At 42.3% G+C, this 21,740-nt stretch overlaps 1 protein-coding gene across 2 annotated transcripts in view; it reads left to right on the top strand.

Moving 5' to 3' along the window:
• eml3 (EMAP like 3) overlaps nt 1–21,740 on the top strand; it is a 96,147-nt gene that overhangs the window by 24,916 nt on the left and 49,491 nt on the right. For both annotated transcript variants that reach the window (XM_060933892.1, XM_060933884.1), the window contains exon 2: nt 21,391–21,567. In XM_060933892.1, coding sequence (XP_060789875.1) covers nt 21,391–21,567 — 177 coding nt within the window. The remainder of the gene's footprint in view (nt 1–21,390; nt 21,568–21,740) is intronic.

Here is a 21,740-nt window from a genome sequence, read left to right as displayed (position 1 = left end):
TAAACTATTATGCGCGAGACTTCATATTAGCCACAAAGTCAGGAAAATCTGTTCGTAAAATTACATTATAATGACCAAATACAATGAAAAGTATTTTTCCAGTCTCACCTGTGAAAGGTAATCCCATGTGATCTCGTTTGGACGGTAAACCTGTTGGTACAGTTAAAGGCAGCACATGACTCTTTATTCTTCGCTTTGACCTATCCAGTATGGCAGCGAGGATGACGTATGATTCTATGCAGAAGGCGGCGTCTTTAATGGTCCGGAATAAATTGAATGCTACACGTTGATGGATTAATTTGCTCCTCTACGCTCTTTTTGAGGAATGTATTGTCGGACTTAAACCAGCATCTGAAGAGGTGAGCTCGCTCCTTTTTTCCCCTATTTTTGCTGGCGGGATTGACTCTGCCCTAAGGGCAGAGTCTCTCTCTCTCTCTCTCTCTCTCTCTCTCTCTCTCACTTTGCACCATTACACAATAAATATTCACAGTGAAAATATTTTGTAAGCGCGTTTCATGAACCAAGTTATAGGATTTGTTGACAACTCGCATCGCATCGCAATGAGAAGATCATTGGCACTACTGGTGTTAAGAATCAGACCATTTCATAAATGAATATTTTGCTGTAGAGCTGCAGTGTTTGTACAATTGCATGTTTTTGCTTCACTATTACTGTCACTATTCTGCTTCTTGCATTACTACTGTGAACTAACACTGAACATAATAATAATAATAATAATATCCAAGCTCGTGTTTCACTCTCACTAGTGCTCTGTAAGGCTTTTTCCTGGTGATATCCTGGTGATATTCGTTACACTTCTACCTGGCGTGAAGCACTCACAGTCATGTGGTTGTGACGTCATTGTAAACAAATCCGTTCTACTCATCCAGACGACTTCACAACGGCAACGTTGCCAGATCTTTCCACTCTGGAACCCGTTCTCAAAAAGATTGCGTTTTGGGCACCCAAAACGCCGGTGCCGTGTGGACGCCAGGCCTAAACGATAAGCAATTGTATCAGAGTCACCTGAATCCGTTGCCGTGTGGACAACGCCTAAGATAGGCTACTCTAAACTGCCCGTGTGTGTCTGAATGGTTGTTTCCCAAGCCCAGAAATGGGAGGATTGTGGCAGGAAGGGCATCTGGCATAAAACTATGTTCCAATTAATATGGTATGTAGATCAATAGGGTCCACATGGACCCTGACCTGGCAACAGTGCTAGACAAGGAAGAAGATTTCTGAAATGTGCTGTTTACAAGTCTAGCTAGCTAGTTTTCACGTTCTTCTTTACTTATGAGGAAAGACTGAAAATTAAACAAGAGGGCAGACCAACAGCCAGGATTTTAATTCAGGGAGCAAAAAAGGTCCTTTTAACTATCTTTTGACTAACATAACATGCCTACCACTTTAAAGGTGAACGTTGTTGTTTTATTGTGACACAAACAATAATTAAGATGAAAAAAAAGAAAGAAATCTGGAGTGTGCATAGGTATTCACCCCCCAAAGTCAATACTTTGGAGAGCCACCTTTTGCTGCAATTACAGCTGCTAGTCTCTTGGGGTATGTCTCTATTAGCTTAGCACATCTAGCCACTGGGATTTTTGCCCATTCCTCAAGGCAAAACAGCTCCAACTCCTTCAAGTTAGATGGGTTGCGTTGGTGTACAGCAATCTTCAAGTTATGCCACAGATTCTCAATTGGATTGAGGTCTGGGCTTTGATTAGGCCATTCAAAAACATTTAAATGTTTCCCTTTAAACCACTCCAGTGTCACTTTAGCAGTATGTTTAGGGTCATTGTCCTGCTGGAACATGAACCTTCGTCCCAGTCTCAAACCTCTGGCTGACTCAAACGGGTTTTCCTCCAGAATTGCTCTGTATTTAGTGCCATCCATCTTTCCTTCAGTCCTGACCAGCTTTCCTGTCCCTGCAGATTAAAAACATCCCCACAGCATGATGCTGCCACCACCATGCTTCACTGTACGAATGGTGTTCTCAGGGTGTTGGGTTTGTGCCACACATGGCATTTCCCATGATGACCAAAAAGATACATTTTAGTCTCATCTGACCAGAGAATCTTCTTCCATGTGTTTGGGGAGTCTGCCATATGCTGTTGGGCAAACTCCAAACGTGTTTTCTTAAGCAATGACTTTTTTTCTGGCCACTCTTCCATAAAGCCCTGCTCTGTGGAGTGTAAAGTGATCCTATGGACAGATACTCCCATCTCCGCTGTGGATCTTTGCAGCTCCTTCAGTGTTATCTTTGGTGTCTTTGTTGCATCTCTGATTAATGCCCTCCTTGCCCGGTCTGTGAGTTTTGGTTGGCGGCCTTCTCTTGTCAGGTTTGTAGTGGTGCCATATTCGTTCCATTTTGCTATAATGGATTTAATGGAGCTCCCTGGGATATTCAGAGTTTGGGATATTTTTTATGACCCAACCCTGATCTAGACTTCTCCACAACTTTTGTCTCTGACCTGTTTGGAGGCTCCTTGGTTTTCATGTTGCTTGCTTAGTAGTGTTGCAGAGTCAGGGTCCTTCCAGGACAGGTTGATTTATACAGACATCATGTGAGACTTTGATTGCACACAGGTGGATCTTAATCAACTAATTATGTGACTTATCACGTTAATTGTTTGGACCAGCTCTTATTTAGGGGCTTCATACGAAAGGGGGTGAATACCTATGCACACTCCAGATTTCTGTTTTTTCATCTTAATTATTGTTTGTGTCACAATAAAAAACAATTTGCACTTTTAAAGTTGCATGCATGTTGTGCTAACCCTCAAACGGTGCTAACCCTCCAAAAATCCATTTTTATTCCAGCTTGTAATGCGACAAAACAGGACAAACACCAAGGGGGAGGATGAATACTTTTGCAAGACACTGTATGTAACATACTGTTCCACAATAGAAAGTTGTGCTTCCCCTTTTTTATAACCACCAGCCGCCACTGGTAGACACCTGACTGTTACATGTACACGAGGAGCTTTCCAAAACTGTTGCCATCAAGATGGAGGCATATGATTGGATAGAATGTCTTTGTATGCTGTAACATTAAGACTTCCCTTAACTCGAACTAAGAGGCCCAAACATGCTCCAGCATGACAGTACCCCAAAGCACAATGTGAGGTTTGCCAAAGTTGGTGTGGAAGAAGTGGAACACTGATTGTGAGTCAGGCTTTCTAACCTGACGTCACTAATGGCTGAATGGGCAGATCCCCACAGCCATGCTCCAAAGTCTAGTGGAAAGCATTCCCCAGAAGAGCAACTCCATATTAATGCCCATGGTTATAGAATAGGATGTTGAACCTTTGGCCATATGGAGTACAGTATCAGTCAAAAGTTTGTACACCCCTACTCATTCATTGGTTTTACTGTATTTTGACTATTTTCTACATTTTACTGTAGAACAATACTGAAGACATCAGAACTATTAAATAACATCTGGAACATATATGGAATTATGTCTCATCTCATTATCTCTAGCCGCTTTATCCTTCTACAGGGTCGCAGGCAAGCTGGAGCCTATTATGTGGTAAACAAAAAAAAAAGTGTGAAAAAACAAAATGTTTCATATTTTAGCTTCTTCAAAGTAGCCAGCGTTTACCTTGATGACGCTTTGCACACTGTTGGCATTATCTTAACCAGCTTCATGAGGTCGTCACCTGGAATGCTTTTCAATTAAGCATCAAACAGTAAATTAGTAAATAATAATATTACAGTAAAGAGCCGTATGGATAAAAAGATTGAGAACCTCTGCTTTACCGTCCTTGGTTATTGATTTTAACTTCTCTGGTTTATTCAGTAACTGCACTGATAGGAAAGATCTATAGCTACAATAGAGAGGAATGTAAGTCTGGACCTCATGGTTTAATGGTATACCAGCATATCAGTATTTTTGGAAATTGTTAAACCATTAACTGCATGCAATTAAGGAATCAGTATTGCAAAACCCCTCATCATTTCCCTCTGCTTGATTCCTTCTTCTTCCAGCACTATTGCCAAGTCAGGGTGATCCCTACTGATCCACATATAATATTAAGTGGAGCATAATTTTATGCTGTCACATTTCTGGGCTTGGGAAACAATCATTCACTATTTAGCCTAACCTGCATGTCTCTGGGGGAAACTAGAGCACCCCAAGGAAACCCACGCAAACTCCACACAGAAAAGCCCCTGTCAGCCACTGGGCTTGAACCTAGAACCTTCTTGTTGTGAGGCAACAGTGTTAACCACTACACCACCCACCCTCTGCTTGAGTTGTGTTTCTAAAATTGCTTATAACAGTGCAGCCTGTTACATTGATGGGTGGCACGGTGGTGTAGTGGTTAGCACTGTCGCCTCACATCAAGAAGGTCCTGGGTTCAAGCCGATGAAGGCCTTTTCTGTGCGGAGTTTGCATGTTCCCCCCGTGTCCGTGTGGGTTTCCTCCGGGTGCTCCGGTTTCCCCCACAGTCCAAAGACATGCAGGTTGTTTGTCTCTATGTGTGAGCCCTGTGATGACCTGGCGACTTGTCCAGGGTGTACCCCGCCTCTCGCCCATAGTCAGCTGGGATAGGCTCCAGCTTGCCTGCAACCCTGTAGGACAGGATAAAGCGGCTAGAGATAATGGATGGATGGAGTTTCCGTCCGAATGTGCTCAGGTGCTCAGCAATACTGCCGGGTTCAGCCATCACATTGTTTTGGTGGGAAGGAGAAGATGAACAAAAAATATAAAAAGAGAATATATTACATTTTATTCTATCCACATTCACTGGATATGTGCAATCACTTGCTCTGATTGGCTACTCTACTACTAGGCTATCAGCTCATATACCATGAGTAGAGAAAAACAAAATGGCGGTGCGTGTTGCTGAACCAACCAAGGATGAAATAAAAACTCTACTCGAAAACAAAACCCCAAAAAATGCAACAAAAAAAAAAACGCAACAAAATATGGAATAAAAGTATTTGATGGTAAGAACGTATCTTTTTTTTATTTTTCAAGAATTATTATTAGAGCATTTTTCACAAATTGCTATTGTCATTTCACCGGTTTGTTTACATTCTAAGCAGAAATGATTTTGTCAGACATTTTGTGTACAGTTTTTGTTTATCAAATTTGATAAAGATAAAGCTGGGGTGGCATGGTGGTGTAGTGGTTAGCACTGTCGCCTCACAGCAAGAAGGTTCTGGGTTCGAGCCCAGCGGCAGACGAGGGCCTTTCTGTGTGGAGTTTGCATGTTCTCCCCGTGTCTGTGTGGGTTTCTTCCGGGTGCTCCGGTTTCCCCCACAGTCTAAAGGCATGCAGGTTAGGCTAATTGGTGGCTCTAAATTGACCGTAGGTGTGAATGGTTGTTTGTCTCTATGTGTCAGCCATGCGACAACCTGGCGACTTGTCCAGGGTGTACCCCGCCTCTCACCCATAATCAGCTGGGATAGGCTCCAGCTTGCCTGCGACCCTGCACAGGATAAGCGGCTACAGATAATGAGATGGATAGAAAAATAAAAATGCTCTGTTTCTCAAAATCCAGTGAATGTGGATAGAATAAAACAGTTATTCCACTCAATCTCGTCGTACATGGCTTATAGCCAACTTGGTGCTATGCTCCTTGTCGGTTATTAGCTTATGTACGACTCGATTTCATGAAATAACTGTTAAATATTAAATTATACGGGCGGCACGGTGGTGTAGTGGTTAGCACTGTCACCTCACAGCAAGAAGGTCCGGGTTTGAGCCCTGTGGCCAGCGAGGGCCTTTCTGTGTGGAGTTTGCATGTTCTCCCCGTGTCCGCGTGGGTTTCCCCCACAGTCCAAAGACATGCAGGTTAGGTTAACTGGTGACTCTAAATTGACCGTAGGTGTGAATGTGAGTGTGAATGGTTGTCTGTGTCTATGTGTCGGCCCTGTGATGACCTGGCGACTTGTCCAGGGTGTACCCAGCCTTTCGCCCGTAGTCAGCTGGGATAGACTCCAGCTTGCCTGCGACCCTGTAGAACAGGATAAAGCGGCTAGAGATAATGAGATGAGATTAAATTATACACCATAACTTCCATCTCTTCATGTTCCCATTTACTCCTTACTTGCCACTGTTCTACTGTATTCTGCGATAAATTCTGTTTCATCTTAAGATAATATCAAGGAAAAAAGTCCAAACCCATAACTGTTCCATGGAAAACAGCCCATGGTTATCTTTCTGTGCTGCTTCGTATGTGGCTGCATAGTTTAGAGTAGGACTTGGACAAATTGCTCTTTGCAAACTTGATAAACAAGATCGTCATGTGATTGTAAATCTGCAGAAAGGCTGTAAACAGAGCTATCGTTCAAAAAACCGTTAATGCCAGAATATTTGCGGTGCAGAAACGAACAAGTGTCCAGCAACAAAACAGCATTTAGTCGGAAGACCTCAGTTGACTGGATGCAATAATGAAAAGCGGTATATATTCCGAAAAGCGTGGCGCAAAATGTGGCTTTTCTTCTCACATTCCAGAGCTATCACTCATCAGATAATCTTTCATCCTGGAATGAGAGCTTGAAACATTGATTCCACTGAAATCAGGACTGCGAATCTTTTAACTTCATCCTTGTTTGATGTGTTATTGCACCTTATGATATTTGTAAAAGATTATTGAAGGTGCATTATGTCAGCAAATTTCTGTATGACAAGAATATTTGTGTGGAGAGAAAGAGAGCGAGAGAATGCGAGAGAGAGAGAGAGAGAGAGAGAGAAAGAGAGCCACAGAGAGATCTCCTCAGTGTGTACATTCAACTCATCATGGCTGGATGGTAAAGATAGGAATCTGGTTGTAAAGTATTTTACTATCGTGTTCCGTATCCTGGCAGTTTGGAACTTGCAAGTTCACTTCTCAGAAGCTTTTGTGTATCGAATGCCAGGCAAGAAATGCAATGTATGTGGGCTGAATATACACATCTACTCTGCCATTAGTGCAGAATAATTTATCACTCTGCACTCTTTATACAGTATATCGCAGTGTTTGCATAGTACACGTGTAGGAGGATGGAACGAGGAGTGATAGGGAGTGAAAGACAAAGCCAGAGAAAATTCCTGCTTCAGTCTTTTTTATGTGAATATCATATGACCTTACACATGTCAGGAAATCATCAACGGCCAAATAAGAGAGGACAAAAAGAGGATCCAGATGAAGACAAATTGCTAATTGGTTCCCGATGTGCCTGGAAGTGCACTTGGCTGGTTCCAGCATGCCTCTTAAAGGAGCAATACACGCTTTTTAACATGCGACGGCTAACCCTGAGAACACAGCAGCTCTACAAACTGATCTAACGTTGAATTTAGTGGTCACGTGACAATAAGAAAAAGAAATGAATACCCTATATGCCAAAACTCTCATCTCCTCTCATTATCTCTAGCCGCTTTATCCTGTTCTACAGGGTCGCAGGCAAGCTGGAGCCTATCCCAGCTGACTACGGGCGAAAGGCGGGGTACACCCTGGACAAGTCGCCAGGTCATCACAGGGCTGACACATAGACAACATTCACACTCACATTCACACCTACGGTCAATTTAGAGTCACCAGTTAACCTAACCTGCATGTCTTTGGACTGTTGGGGAAACCGGAGCACCCGGAGGAAACCCACGCGGACACGGGGAGAACATGCAAACTCCACACAGAAAGGCCTTCGCCGGCTACGGGGCTCAAACCCAGACCTTCTTGCTGTGAGGCGACAGAGCTAACCACTACACCACCGTGCCGCCCTGCCAAAACTCTGATTCAGTAATTGAGCTGTAAACAGGAACACACAAGCAAATTTATGGACGCGTTCTCATTATGGTTTGAGAAGCATCTGAACTGTAAACCTTTTATAAAATGTTATCAAATTGGCTTCCAGAAAGTGTGCATTATATGTGTTTAATTTTCATTTTTATGTGAGATGCTCATGAGACAGCTTGCCTCCGGAGCTCTCACGTTTGCATCTTTATGTTTCTTTTGCCATTCTGACCATAAACGCTTTCATCCATTATAAAGTTACCGGTTGAATCAGCTACACTTTTATCCTAATGAAAGAAGGAGGGCGCACAAAGTAGGGCACTTTCTTTGTTCGAGTCGTTTGTTGTTCCCTTTTACGTGACCAATTAAAAGGAATTGTATTCACTCACAAGTCTTGTCTGTCATTCCGGGCAAACATGTCCCAGCTTCTCTGTTTGGGCTTTAGAAGCTTCTGCAGATGTCAGTTAAATTTGACATTAAGAGATTTCTTTGGAAAGGACATGTTTTTTTAAGAACCTGTCTACATTGTTTTAACAATTTTCTCTTGAGCATGCACATTCAACCTTTTTTAATCAGTTTTAATCAGCTATTTAAGTGTCAAATCGTAGTCAGCTGGGATAGGCTCCAGCTTGCCTGCGACCCTGTAGAAGGATAAAGCGGCTACAGATAATGAGATGAGATGAGATCCTTCATGTAGTACGCTATGCATTTCTGCCATAGACACAATGAAAAGAAATAATTTGCCTTCGGCAAATAATTGTTAAATAATGTGCACACAGTACTAATCAAAGGTTTGGACATACTTTTTTAGGTCTTAAATACCTTTTGTTAAAGGCTTACAATGGAAATTTGTTTCTAAGACAAATGTAAATAGTGTGTGTGTGTGTGTGTGTGTGTTTTATAACAGGCTCGGCCTGTTTTAAGGAATTTTAAGAAAAGCCTTCTGACCATAATAATAATAATAATAATAATAATAACCTCAAGAATCTGGTTGAGAAGGGAGTGAAAAGTTGACTTCAGAATGCTGATTAGAATTTAAAAGCATGAAATAATTTTTAAAACCATCTCCTTGGTCGCTGCATAATTCCAATACGTATTATTTCATAGTCTTAATGTCTTCATTACTCTAAAATAGTAAAATTAAAGAAAACCTTCCCAACCTTTATAAGTAGGTGTGTCCATATTCTTGCTTTTAGTGTATATGTCATTCTTCTCCTTATTATTAATATTATTGGGCGGCACGGTGGTGTAGTGGTTAGTACTGTCGCCTCACAGCAAGGAGGTCCTGGGTTCCAGCCCAGTGGCTGACAAGGGCCTTTCTGTGCGGAGTTTGCATGTTGTCTGTGTGGGTTTCCTCCCGGTGCTCTGGTTTCCCCCACAGTCCATATTCTTGCTTTTAGTGTATATGTCATTCTTCTCCTTATTATTAATATTATTGGACGGTACGGTGGTGTAGTGGTTAGCACTGTCGCCTCACAGCAAGGAGGTCCTGGCTTCGAGCCCCGTAGCCAGCGAGGGCCTTTCTGTGTGGAGTTTGCATGTTCTCCCCGTGTCCGCGTGGGTTTCCTCCGGGTGTTCCGGTTTCCCCCACAGTCCAAAGACATGCAGGTTAGGTTAACTGGTGACTCTAAATTGACCGTAGGTGTGAATGTGAGTGTGAATGGTTGTTTGTCTCTGTGTATCAGTCCTGCGATGACCTGGCGACTTGTCCAGGGTGTACCCTGCCTCTCACCCATAGTCAGCTGGGATAGGCTCCAGCTTGCCCACAACCCTACACAGGATAAGCGGCTACAGATGATGGATGGATGGATGGATTATTATTATTAGTAGTAGTAGTAGTGGTGGTAGTAGAGTACCAGTCGAAAGTTTGGACACACCTTCTACAAACCCCATTTCCAGAAAAGTTGGGATATTTTCCAAAATGCAATCAAAACAAAAATCTGTGATTTGTTAATTCACATGAACCTTTATTTGACTGACAAAAAGTACAAAGAAAAGATTTTACATAGTTTTACTGACCAACTTAATAGCGTTTTTTAAAAATAAACAAAGTTAGAATTTGATACCTGCAACACAATGGCTTTTTATGGCTAATTCAGTGTTTTTTCTTTATTGTTATTAATTAAAAGTAATTTCATGTCTTACAGTAATGATGGATATCGTTCCTCTTTATTTAGTTGAGCAGTTCTTGACATAATATGGGTTACTACAGTTGTTGAATAGGGCTATTTACTGTATTATTGTTATTATTATTATTATTATTATTATTATTATTATTATTTACTATTTACGGTTTGATCTCAAATGCATTAAGAAGGCAAGAAATTGCACTCATTAACAGTTGTGTACACTTTGCTGGCTACAGCCTTCAAAATCTCAAAGTTTGCAATCTGACTGGTTTTCTTGGCACCAGTTTTTAGCAGGGAAGCAAGCTGATATAATCATGCTTTTAAAAGTTATTCAAGCATTTTATTTAAGCTGTTAGTACTGAGATAAATTTGAGTGGCCTGTCTGGTCATGTGCCATGTCTGTCAAATTTCTTCTTTCTGTGAAAGTATGTGGTTCTTGACCACGTCTTCTGGTGAAATTTACTGGACATTCTTGCAAACTAGAAAGTAGAAGTAGAATGTAGTGGGTCACGATCAACAGATATTTCTTCCTGTATGGTGTCATTGCACAATTTCGTGATGACGCCATTGTCTTTTGACAGCGCATCATTGAGGCCACACTGTAATGCTTCTTTAAAGGAGGTACGCAGAACCATGGCCTCGTTTTTTATTTATAAATGCCTGAAACCTCAGGGTGGCACGGTGGTGTAGTGGTTAGCGCTGTTGCCTCACAGCAAGAAGGTCCGGGTTCGAGCCCCGTGGCCGACAAGGGCCTTTCTGTGCGAAGTTTGCATGTTCTCCCCGTGTCCGCGTGGGTTTCCTCCAGGTGCTCTGGTTTCCCCCACAGTCCAAAGACATGCAGGTTAGGTTAACTGGTGACTCTAAATTGACTGTGAGTGTGAATGGTTGTGTCAGCCCTGCGATAACGTGGCAACTTGTCCAGGGTGTACCCAGCCTTTCGCCCGTAGTCAGCTGGGATAGGCTCCAGCTTGCCTGTGACCCTGTAGAACAGGATAAAGCGGCTAGAGATAATGAGATGAGAGATGGCCTGAAACCTCAAGAATGGCACAGGAATAGTTTTAAGCGTTAACAATAAATCTAATATAGTAATTTTTACGATTAAAATGATTCATATAGCTAGCGGTCTGAGTGAATGACCTTGACATCTGTGACGTCACCGCAGGAAGTCTATCGGTCTCATCGCCATTTCCGCTATACTAAAACACAGAGCTGACTGCAACTTTGATCCTCCATTTTGAGCTAATTTATCGCCATGCCACGTAGAGGTGTTGCTGGCAGGTGCAGCAACACAACAGAAGGTGGATTTACGTTGCATTCATGGCCCAAGAATGTTCAAACTGCAAAGATTTGGACATGTTTTGCGAGAAGTTCATGGGCACATTGGGCGCCTACAAAGTGGTCTCTCCTCTGCTCTGCACATTTTACTGAAGACTCGTACGAAACCTCTGATCTGTTGAGGAGTGTTGGCTATAAGCCTGTATTGAAAGAGGGTGCAGTACCAACAATTAAAGGAAAAGAAAACTACAAGAAAAGGAAAGTAAGTTCAGTTGCACCAGTTCTCCCGGAGTGTGAGCCAAGGGTTGTTGCTAAAACCCAGGATGGAATGTGACGTGACATGACATATTATCGTTCAGGCAGTGACCTCCCCGCAGTTGTTGCTAAAGCCGGTGACGTCCCGTCCCGGGTTTTAGTAATTGCCTGAGCCGAGCAGTAATGGCGGAGTACTCAATATGGAGAAAATGGAGAATGAGTGGACCAGGCATCTGATTTCTCCACTGGATACGCTTGCCTCAGCAGCAATATCTCGCCCTTATGTGGAAGAAGTGAATGAACGGAAAACTGAATGAACAACTGAAAGTCAGATTGTTTCAAAGCAATCGGCCACAAGGTTGGCCTTCAGGAAGCAAGAACACAGACGGGTAAGCTCCGACTCTCATTTGGATACAAAACAACAAAAACAACACTCGTTGTTTACCTGCATTTAGATTAATACATGTAACTTGTATTGTGTGTTTAAGTTACCAGTATAAGATTATTTAATTTGCTTCAGAATGTGATCGTCTCAGTTCATCTGATTATATAATTAGCCTTTTACGTTTTATCAGTGAAAATGCATGCATGTACATGTATGTTGCATAACTTATAACACCTATCCTGTTTTAATGAGAGTCAACCCACAATCAATGAAGTCAAATCAGTCTTAGTTGAGCAAGTCGGTAATGAGATTTCTTACTTTCACCATAAATTTTTATTTATATGACTTTGGTCTATAGCTGTCAAAGGCCTCGGTCTTAAAACCGGTTCCCGCTATGATGTCATGCACTCAGGGCTGGCTGGCTCAGCGGGGCAGCTCGAATGCCAACTTTGTGGTCGATTTTAACTCTCAAAAATATATAATTCCCATTTATGCAGCATACAAGAGTTAAGGCTGGAGATACTGTCCACTCAGAAATGTATTTAAGAATAAAGGTTCTGCATATCTCCTTTAAAGCAATAATATACTAATAGCAAAGTTATCAGATTATATGCTATGAGATGATAGTACATATCAGTGAGAGTCTCTGCATGATGCTTCCATTTACTTTTACATGTATTTACTTGGCAGATAGTTTTATATAAAGAAACTTTGAGAAAATTGAGCTGAGTAGTTAAGGGTTAAGGGATCAGCAGTCCTAGAATGTGAACTCGCAGCCTTGCAATCCCAGAACCTTAGCCACAGAGCCGCCACTGCTGTAAAGTTTATATTGCAGTAGAAATGTTAGAAAGGTAGAAATGTTCAGAAATATGCAGGACTCAGACTAACGAGGGAGGATTTTTAACACTTTGCTCAATGAGTTGACTTGCAGGAAAGGCCTCAGGTCTTGTCTGTTGCTAGTAAAGATTCTGGACTGGGTTCAGCTTCAGTGATCCATGAGGAAGGCATTTGGTTCTAATGTTCAGAATGTATCTTAAGTCCTGCTAATATTCATAAAACAGAGATGCAAAAAAAATATTTGAGGCTTTCTTTCTTTCTTTCTTTTTATATGTTTTAGGGTAAGACATTCAGAAGTCCAGTCCAAGTTGGCCAACTGTCCACACCAAACAAATTTGCAACAACCTCTTCAAAGGTTTCAGTCATATATTCTACTCTCCTTTACACGTTGTGGTCAAGAATAAGGTCAGAAAATTTGAAATGAAAAAAATGATTTAGGTCAAATTAGTGGCTTTTAGAACTATTAGGGTAATTGAGTAAGTCGACTGCTTATTGCAATACACTGAGGGATTTCATGAGTGCTGGCTCAGGCAGAGTAGAATGAAGCCTCCCACATTTTCAAAGAGCCTTTTGTGAACAGAGGGCATCCATGGTTCTGGCCCAGAAACTCTGTGCGTCTGTGTTTGTGACTAACTCAGTGTCACAGCTCATAAATACTAGTGCTGAAAATTCAACGGTTCAATCAGGATTCTGGTTCAGAAAATTTCTGGTAAAACACGTCTGTTTGTCTGTGCATCCACCTCTCTAACAGCGTCATCAGTCAGTCTGGCTGTCTTTCTTTCACTACAAGGCCAGAGAACAAAAGAAAACTATGGAGTGAGTCTGTTAGAAGCAGGGTGTGTCGCATGTAGGAGTTCATATTGGAGTTAGACAAGCAGTATAACGATTGCAGGGTAATTTTAGTTCATTTTTGTAACTGATGAAACCACACCTATTAAAAAAAATCAGTTGGGATTGGTATTTGGAGTTGTGATACAATTATCTGGGGAAAATTGCACAACAGTTTCTGTCAATATCCCCTTTTGGCTTGCAGGGTTTCCAGGAAGTTTGCATGCTTAATTACACCAGTGTTTTCAAACTTGGTAATCTGGATATTTAAGAAAAAACAAAAGTAAATACGTAGTTGATGTGTGCTGTGGTTAAAATTGGAATATAATGAATACCTTGGCAGGTCGCCTCACAGCAAGAAGGTCCTGGGTTCGAGCCCAGCGGCCGGCGAGGGCCTTTCTGTGTGGAGTTTGCATGTTCTCCCCGTGTCTGCGTGGGTTTCCTCCGGGTGCTCCGGTTTCCCCCACAGTCCAAAGACAATGAGTTAGGTTAACTGGGGTGGCCTTGGGCTGAAGTGCCCTTGAGCAAGGTACCTGACCCCTGACTGCTCCCCGGGCGCTGTAGTGTGGCTGCCCACTGCTCTGGGTGTGTATGCATGTGTACACTGCTTTAGATGGGTTAAATGCAGAGGATGAATTTCACTGTGCTTGAGTGTGCATGTGACAGATACACTACCGTTCAAAAGTTTGGGGTCACTTTGAAATGTCCTTATTTTTGAAAGAAAAGCACTGTTCTTTTCAATGAAGATCACTTTAAACTAATCAGAAATCCACTCTATACATTGCTAATGTGGTAAATGACTATTCTAGCTGCAAATGTGTGGTTTTTGGTGCAATATCTCCATAGGTGTATAGAGGCCCATTTCCAGCAACTCTCACTCCAGTGTTCTAATGGTACAATGTGTTTGCTCATTGCCTCAGAAGGCTAATGGATGATTAGAAAACCCTTGTACAATCATGTTAGCACAGCTGAAAACAGTTGAGCTCTTTAGAGAAGCTATAAAACTGACCTTCCTTTGAGCAGATCGAGTTTCTGGAGCATCACATTTGTGGGGTCGATTAAATGCTCAAAATGGCCGGAAAAATGTCTGGACTATATTTTCTATTCATTTTACAACTTATGGTGGTAAATAAAAGTGTGACTTTTTATGGAAAACACAAAATTGTCTGGGTGACCCCAAACTTTTGAACGGTCGTGTAAAGGCTTCTTCTTCTACTACAGAGGTATCACATTAAAGCAGCATTATATGAGAATTGCCCTACAATTTTGTTGACATGCTGACGGATATGTTGACTGAGGATGTAGAGTAATATTACAGGACTTTACACAAAAATGACTGAAAGTTTTAGTTTTGCTGAAATACCGTGTTTGCATTTTCAGGCCATAGACACTGTTTGCTAAGAGTTTGAATGTGGAGTATGTATGTATGTATGTATGTATGTATGTATGTATGTATGTATGCATGTAAGCGAATAAAATGTTGTTGGTGACATGATATAAACACATATTGCATGTAATATACATTGGGAAGTGTAATTTATTACAAGCTAGCTGAGATAGGCTTGCAAGCTTTCAAGGCTTATTTGGCATCAGATTGGCAAAGACTGACTAAAGGTTTGGGCATGAGATTTATTTATTTGCATGGTAACCTGAGACAGGACTGAGGTTAGATTTTTCTCATTGCTTGAACAAAAGGACCAAGCCAGTATGTTTTTAGCTACAGCTGTACATAACATGAAATTTAGTGTACAACAGCAATGTGAGGGTGAAGACTAGACTGGCAGGATGGAATCCCAGGTTTCTGTAACAGTCTTGTCAGGTTATGCATTGTATGTGTCTTGAAGTAAACCTGTATGCTCAGAGATTTTTTTTTTTTCTTCTGTGTGGCAGTCAAGAATTACACACAACTCTGAATAGCAGCATGCTAAGATAATGTCGCCAGAACCACAGACAATATGCTGCTAATACTGACATATATAATGCTGGGGGATGCTAATGGACAAAGAACAGCTAGTCAACTAAGGGCGTATTCACACCTACGTTGTTTGGTCCGGACCAAACGAACCAAATTTCCCTTGGTCCGGACTTTTTGGGTTGGTCTGAATACAAACCACCGAACTCTGGTCCGGACCAAACAAGCGGACCAAGACCGAGCTGCAAGGTCGGACTCGGTCCAGACCAAAGGAACCCTGGTGCAGATCTTTAGGAGGTGTGAAAACAGACCGGACCTAATCCAACAGTTTTGCTTTTTTTTACCTCGGGAGCTTCCGTCGTTTGTCGAGCATTATGGGAAACAGAGTCTTGACACTCCACCGCAAAGTGCAAACACTGTTTCGGTTGTCAAGGGTCGTTCAGTCACCAGTGGTAGGCGAGTATAAAAAATGAGTAGGGGGCAAACGTGGGCCAAGGAAGAAACGCGTACCCTTGTGGATATATGGGCAGATGTCCACATATCTGAGCTTTTGGAGAGAACACACAAAAATACCGACGTGTTTGCTGTATTCAGTGAGAAAATGAAGGAGAAGGAGTTCACGCGCTCCCCAGAACAATGTCGGCTAAAAGTGAAGAAACTCCGTCAGACCTACATTAAAATCAGGGACATTCTTTCAAAAAGTGGCGGTACTAGCGATGCAAAAAAGAAATTCATCTACTGCGTGAAGAGCCAGAACTGTCACAACATGATGTGCGCTCATCAGCGCTATCCTCCGTAGCCGCCTTGCCCTTTGTCGTCGTCGTTGATAAATTACTTGTACAACAGCATAGTAATCGCACAATTGTGAAAACAGTAAAAACTGGAAAAAGCATATAGCTTTGATGACATTAAAAAGAATAACAGCACGGAAAGCCTCCATGACTACTTTTGAACTTAACGCTTTGTGCGCGTGTCGTCTCTGACCAATAGCTGAACGACCTCAGGGCGCGTGGCTTTGTTGACAGATTTTGGGCCGCTTACTAAAATGTACAGTGTGAAAGCGAACCGCACCAAAATGAAAAAATAAAAAAAACATTTGGTTCTGACCAAAGCAATTGAACTATCGAACTATCCTGGTCTGAATACACCCTAAGTTAACTTTACAAAAATTGGATGCTCGCTGACACAAAGTGATGCAAACTTAGGTGGCAAGCTTGCCAACAAAGTGAGACAGCAACCAAAGCAAGAACACTTATAGTACTGATGTCCGAGTGTTATCTAGCAAGTTTGGTAACATCATCTCAAGATGTAGCTAGCAGCTAAACCTCTGTTGTTGGCTTATTAGCAAAACCTAGGGAGTTGCTCACACAGCCAATCATCAAGCAAATGCAACAACACAAGGCATAGCAAGGCAGCTACCGTAATATGATTGATTTGTCCAACAGAAAGAAGGCCAGCTTGGCCTCTGTCTTGTAATGTTTTATCTGTCTTAGCTCTCGTCAACGAGTAAAAGCCATATGGGTTGTTTTACAATCAGGGTACGCAAGCTAAAAATCACATTTAACACTTATTATCTTCAATATCAAAAGGCTTGACTAAATAAACTTGGTTGTTTATTGTAGCCCTGTGATAGCTCTATTTACCATGCAAAAAAAAAATTTGGTGATAACGTTATTTTTGGTGAATGTATGGCAATATATGTCATATTTAGCAAAATTACTCGTGTCATTTAGAAAAAGTGCTTTTTTGACCACAGGTAGCTCCAAAAGGGATGCACTTACATCATTCTTTATACCATAAAACACATATTTGGTTCCATATCATTGGAAACATAGTTAAGTTTTAATGTTGAATGCCAGGAAGTTTTCAGACTATTTTGATCAAATTAGTATGTAATTGTGTCAAAAAAAAGTCCTCTCCGAGACAGCTAATTTTTCAATATAAAATAACATATCTAAAATGATTATTTTCATTCTAAAATGTGGTCAAGATATTGGGACATAAATATTAGAGACAACTAACACAAAGCTTACAGCCTTATATTTAAAAGCACTATGGAAGTAGTGGATTCTGAATTGTTAAAAAAAAAGTCCTCTCCGAGAATCACTTCATTTGTTTTTCCCAGCCCTGCTTAAAGCTACACTTAATCTTCTTTATCTTATAGCAGATTACACAAAACTACCATACACACATGTCAAAAAATGACCTGAAATCTGTTCTTTAACTTGTCCTTCACTTAAAAACTGGTACAAGAACCAGTTTGAATCAATTTGAATTTTGGACCCCTGTGACACAAACTTTGTACCCTGATTGTAAAACAACCCTTATAGAAAAGTCTTCTTATAGCTAGCTGAAGACTGTTAGTTGTTTGTATGGTGTGGTGCCATAAAGCTTTATGCCATTCTCATGGGAGCACAGTTCTTGTGAGAAGTTTCTGGGATGCTCCACCAGAGTTACATAATGCTATAAATGGCGAACTGGGACAGAATGGAAGATAAGCCATTCTCCCTATTACAAGTCACAGAATTATCGAAATGATTTTGAAGCTTATAATTTAAGGTAAAATTCCTACATAATGCCACTTTAGCTAACTGGAATCATTAATAAAATTTGGTTCCCATTTCTGTGAATATAAATGGTAATGGCGGCACGGTGGTGTAGTGGTTAGCGCTGTCGCCTCACAGCAAGAAGGTCCGGGTTCGAGCCCCGTGGCCGGCGAGGGCCTTTCTATGCAGAGTTTGCATGTTCTCCCCGTGTCCGCGTGGGTTTCCTCCGGGTGCTCCGGTTTCCCCCACAGTCCAAAGACATGCAGGTTAGGTTAACTGGTGACTCTAAATTGACCGTAGGTGTGAATGTGAGTGTGAATGGTTGTCTGTGTCTATGTGTCAGCCCTGTGATGACCTGGCGACTTGTCCAGGGTGTACCCCGCCTTTCGCCCGTAGTCAGCTGGGATAGGCTCCAGCTTGCCTGAGACCCTGTAGAACAGGATAAGTGGCTAGAGATGATGAGATGAGATGAGATGAGATAAATGGTAATAAGAGACAGTAGAGGCGGCACGGTGGTGTAGTGGTTAGCGCTGTCGCCTCACAGCAAGAAGGTCCTGGGTTTGAGCCCTGTGGCCGGCGAGGGCCTTTCTGTGTGGAGTTTGCATGTTCTCCCCGTGTCCACGTGGGTTTCCTCCGGGTGCTCTGGTTTCCTCCACAGTCCAAAGACATGCAGGTTAGGGTAATTGGTGGCTCTAAATTGACCGTAGGTGTGAATGGTTGTCTGTGTCTATGTGTCAGCCCTGCGATGACCTGGTGATTTGTCCAGGGTGTACCCCGCCTTTCGCCCGTAGTCAGCTGGGATAGGCTCCTGCGCCCCTACAGAACAGGCTAAGTGGCTACAGATAATGTATGGATGGAAGAGACAGTAGAGGTTTGGTTAGTTCATGTGGAATATGAATTATAACCTCATGACAAATTTTTAAAGTTGGCTATAAAAATAAAGAAAGAAAGACAGTCCTGCACTGAGAAATCTAATTTACTGCCGTGTTAAAACATTACCTGATGGGGGCGTTGTGGATAAGGCGCCATACCATAACTCCAGGGACCCAGGTTTGATTCCGACCCGAGGTCATTTCCCGATCCCTCCCCGTCTCTCTCTCTCCCGCTCATTTCCTGTCTCTACACTGTCCTATCCATCTCATCTCATCTCATTATCTCTAGCTGCTTTATCCTGTTCTACAGGGTCGCAGGCAAGCTGGAGCCTATCCCAGCTGACTACGGGTGAAAGGCGGGGTACACCCTGGACAAGTCGCCAGGTCATCGCAGGGCTGACACATAGACACAGACAACCATTCACACTCACATTCACACCTACGGTCAATTTAGAGTCACCAGTTAACCTAACCTGCATGTCTTTGGACTGTGGGGGAAACCGGAGCACCCGGAGGAAACCCACGCGGACACGGGGAGAACATGCAAACTCCGCACAGAAAGGCCCTCGCCGGCCACAGGGCTCGAATCCGGACCTTCTTGCTGTGAGGCGACAGCGCTAACCACTACACCACCGTGCCGCCACTGTCCTATCCAATAAAGGTGAAAAAAGCCCCAAAAAAATCTTTAAAAAACCCCCTCATTACCTGATGCAACAGGTACAAGTGTATCAGCTTGTTGTAAACAAATAATAACCAAACCAATCTTGCACTTGTGGTTGAAGTGCGTGATGTTTTCGTGTTATTTGTTCAAGCCACAATTTCCTTCAGGCTTTTCTAATTAGATAAAGAAAAAACTCGGTTCCAGACTGACTCAAAAAAAAAATGCAGAGTGAAAAAGTGAGTTCAAGTCCAACCAGTGTCACAGACATCCATAGCCAGGAGTGCGAGAGAACCCAACTGGTCATGTTGTCTGGGTGCGAGGGATGACATTACTCTCTCTGCTGTCAATAAGTCAAATTAGCCAATTTGGTCTAATATCACATGATGTAGCAGCAGTTTGAAAAGATAAAAGGCTGGCGTCACATGTCTCAAAGTGTTTCCTAGCTGTAGAATTGGCAAATGATCAAACTGGAGACAAAAAAGGAAAACAATTATCTATCCAGGAGTGAAAAATTAATTACTGATAAATTATACTTAATGTGTCTCAGTTAAAAGTGGTTGAATGTTTTAACTGATGAAATTAAGTTAAGGTCATGTGGAAACCTGTTTTTGCTCTGTGGCCAAAAGTTTGTGACCATGTGTGCCCATTCCAATATTGGCCCTGATATCAAGTGAGACAGAAGGTCTGGTGCATCTCAGTTAATCCCAAAGGTGCGTAGAGGGGCTTGAGATCAGGACTCAGGCCACTCGGGTTCTTTCACGCCAACTTTGATAAAGCATGTCTTTATGGACCTCAGTTTGTGCACTGGAGCATTATCATGCTTGAACATGTTTAGGCCCTTTAATTCCAGTGGGAGGAAATTCTGGAAAGTTGGTGCTTGTGATAGCAATTTGAGGAAGAACAATATATGGATGTGATGGTCAGGTGTCCACATACTTTTGGTTATATAGGCTTGCGTATGCAGTATGCAATAAGCAGGTGTCATGATTTAAAAAAAGAGTTTAAAAAAGAGCACCATACAACATTGAGGTGCTTTTTTTTGCCAGTGTAAAATATACGAAGCAACTGGAATGTGTTCTGTTAAACAAACATCCATCCATCATCTGTAGCCGCTTATCCTGTTCTACAGGGTCGCAGGCAAGCTGGAGCCTATCCCAGCTGTCTATGGGTGAGAGGCGGGGTACACCCTGGACAAGTCACCAGGTTATTGCAGGACTGACACATAGACACAGACAACCATTCACACTCACATTCACACCTACGGTCAATTTAGAGTCACCAGTTAACCTAACCTGCATGTCTTTGGACTGTGGGGGAAACCGGAGCACCCCGAGGAAACCCACGCGGACACGACGAGAACATGCAAACTCCGCACAGAAAGGCCCTCGCCGGCCGCTGGGCTCGAACCCAGAACCTTCTTGCTGTGAGGCGACAGTGCTAACCACTACACCACCGTGCCGCTTAAACAAGCATATCAAAGAAAAAGTTTTATTTTGTGAAATTCAGTAGGAGTTTTACTTTCTCTGGTTTCTGGTTGTTGGATGAACCTGTCTGTTTACTGGGTAACTGAATGAAAAACCTGTAGCATAATATGATTTTTCCTGGGCTTGTGATTTATCCTCCCTTGCATTCCACAACCCTTTATGAACCCATGCATGTTTTAATAGGACATAGTTAAAGATGGCTTAGACAGGGACATTGTGTTTCTGCTTTCCTTATATATGCAAAGTGTTTCCTGCAGATGGTGCATCCTGTCTTTATCCCAGTTGATGATATTAGCAGTGCTCTCTTTGGCTGTATTTCATTGTGTTTATTGTTCTGTATCTGGTGGCCCCAAACCATCATAGAGCACTGAATTATTGTTAGAGTATCACTGTAACTGCGTCCTCTGAAAGCTACATAACGTTCATAAGTACGGTATGATTTAAGGTGACCAGGTGCTGACTGTGTCTGCGTATTTATCCAGATGATGTGTCGGCTGGAAGCAGCGCAGAGTTTCCAGACAGGCTCTCACTTATGGAAGTGCGGCTGCAGGCACAGGAAGATGAGATCACATTGCTCAAGTCCTCCCTGGCTGATGCACTGCGTAAGCTCCGCCTACATGACCAACAGATCCCACTACTGAAACAGCAGCTAATTGCGAGTAAGAGCATCCAAGATTTAAAAACTACTGTACGAATTTAAATATTGTTTTGTGAAATGTCACTTGTTAACGAGGTTTCCTTTTATTTTGTATTACTATTACTAGTTTAACATGAATTTGATGGAGACGTGAAAAGGATAGACGGTATAAAGTACCTGTGTGTCTATTCCCAC

This window comes from Neoarius graeffei, chromosome 1, assembly GCF_027579695.1.
Source record: "Neoarius graeffei isolate fNeoGra1 chromosome 1, fNeoGra1.pri, whole genome shotgun sequence".
Classification (NCBI taxonomy): domain Eukaryota; kingdom Metazoa; phylum Chordata; class Actinopteri; order Siluriformes; family Ariidae; genus Neoarius; species Neoarius graeffei.
This window is presented reverse-complemented; position numbering and strand designations above follow the sequence as displayed.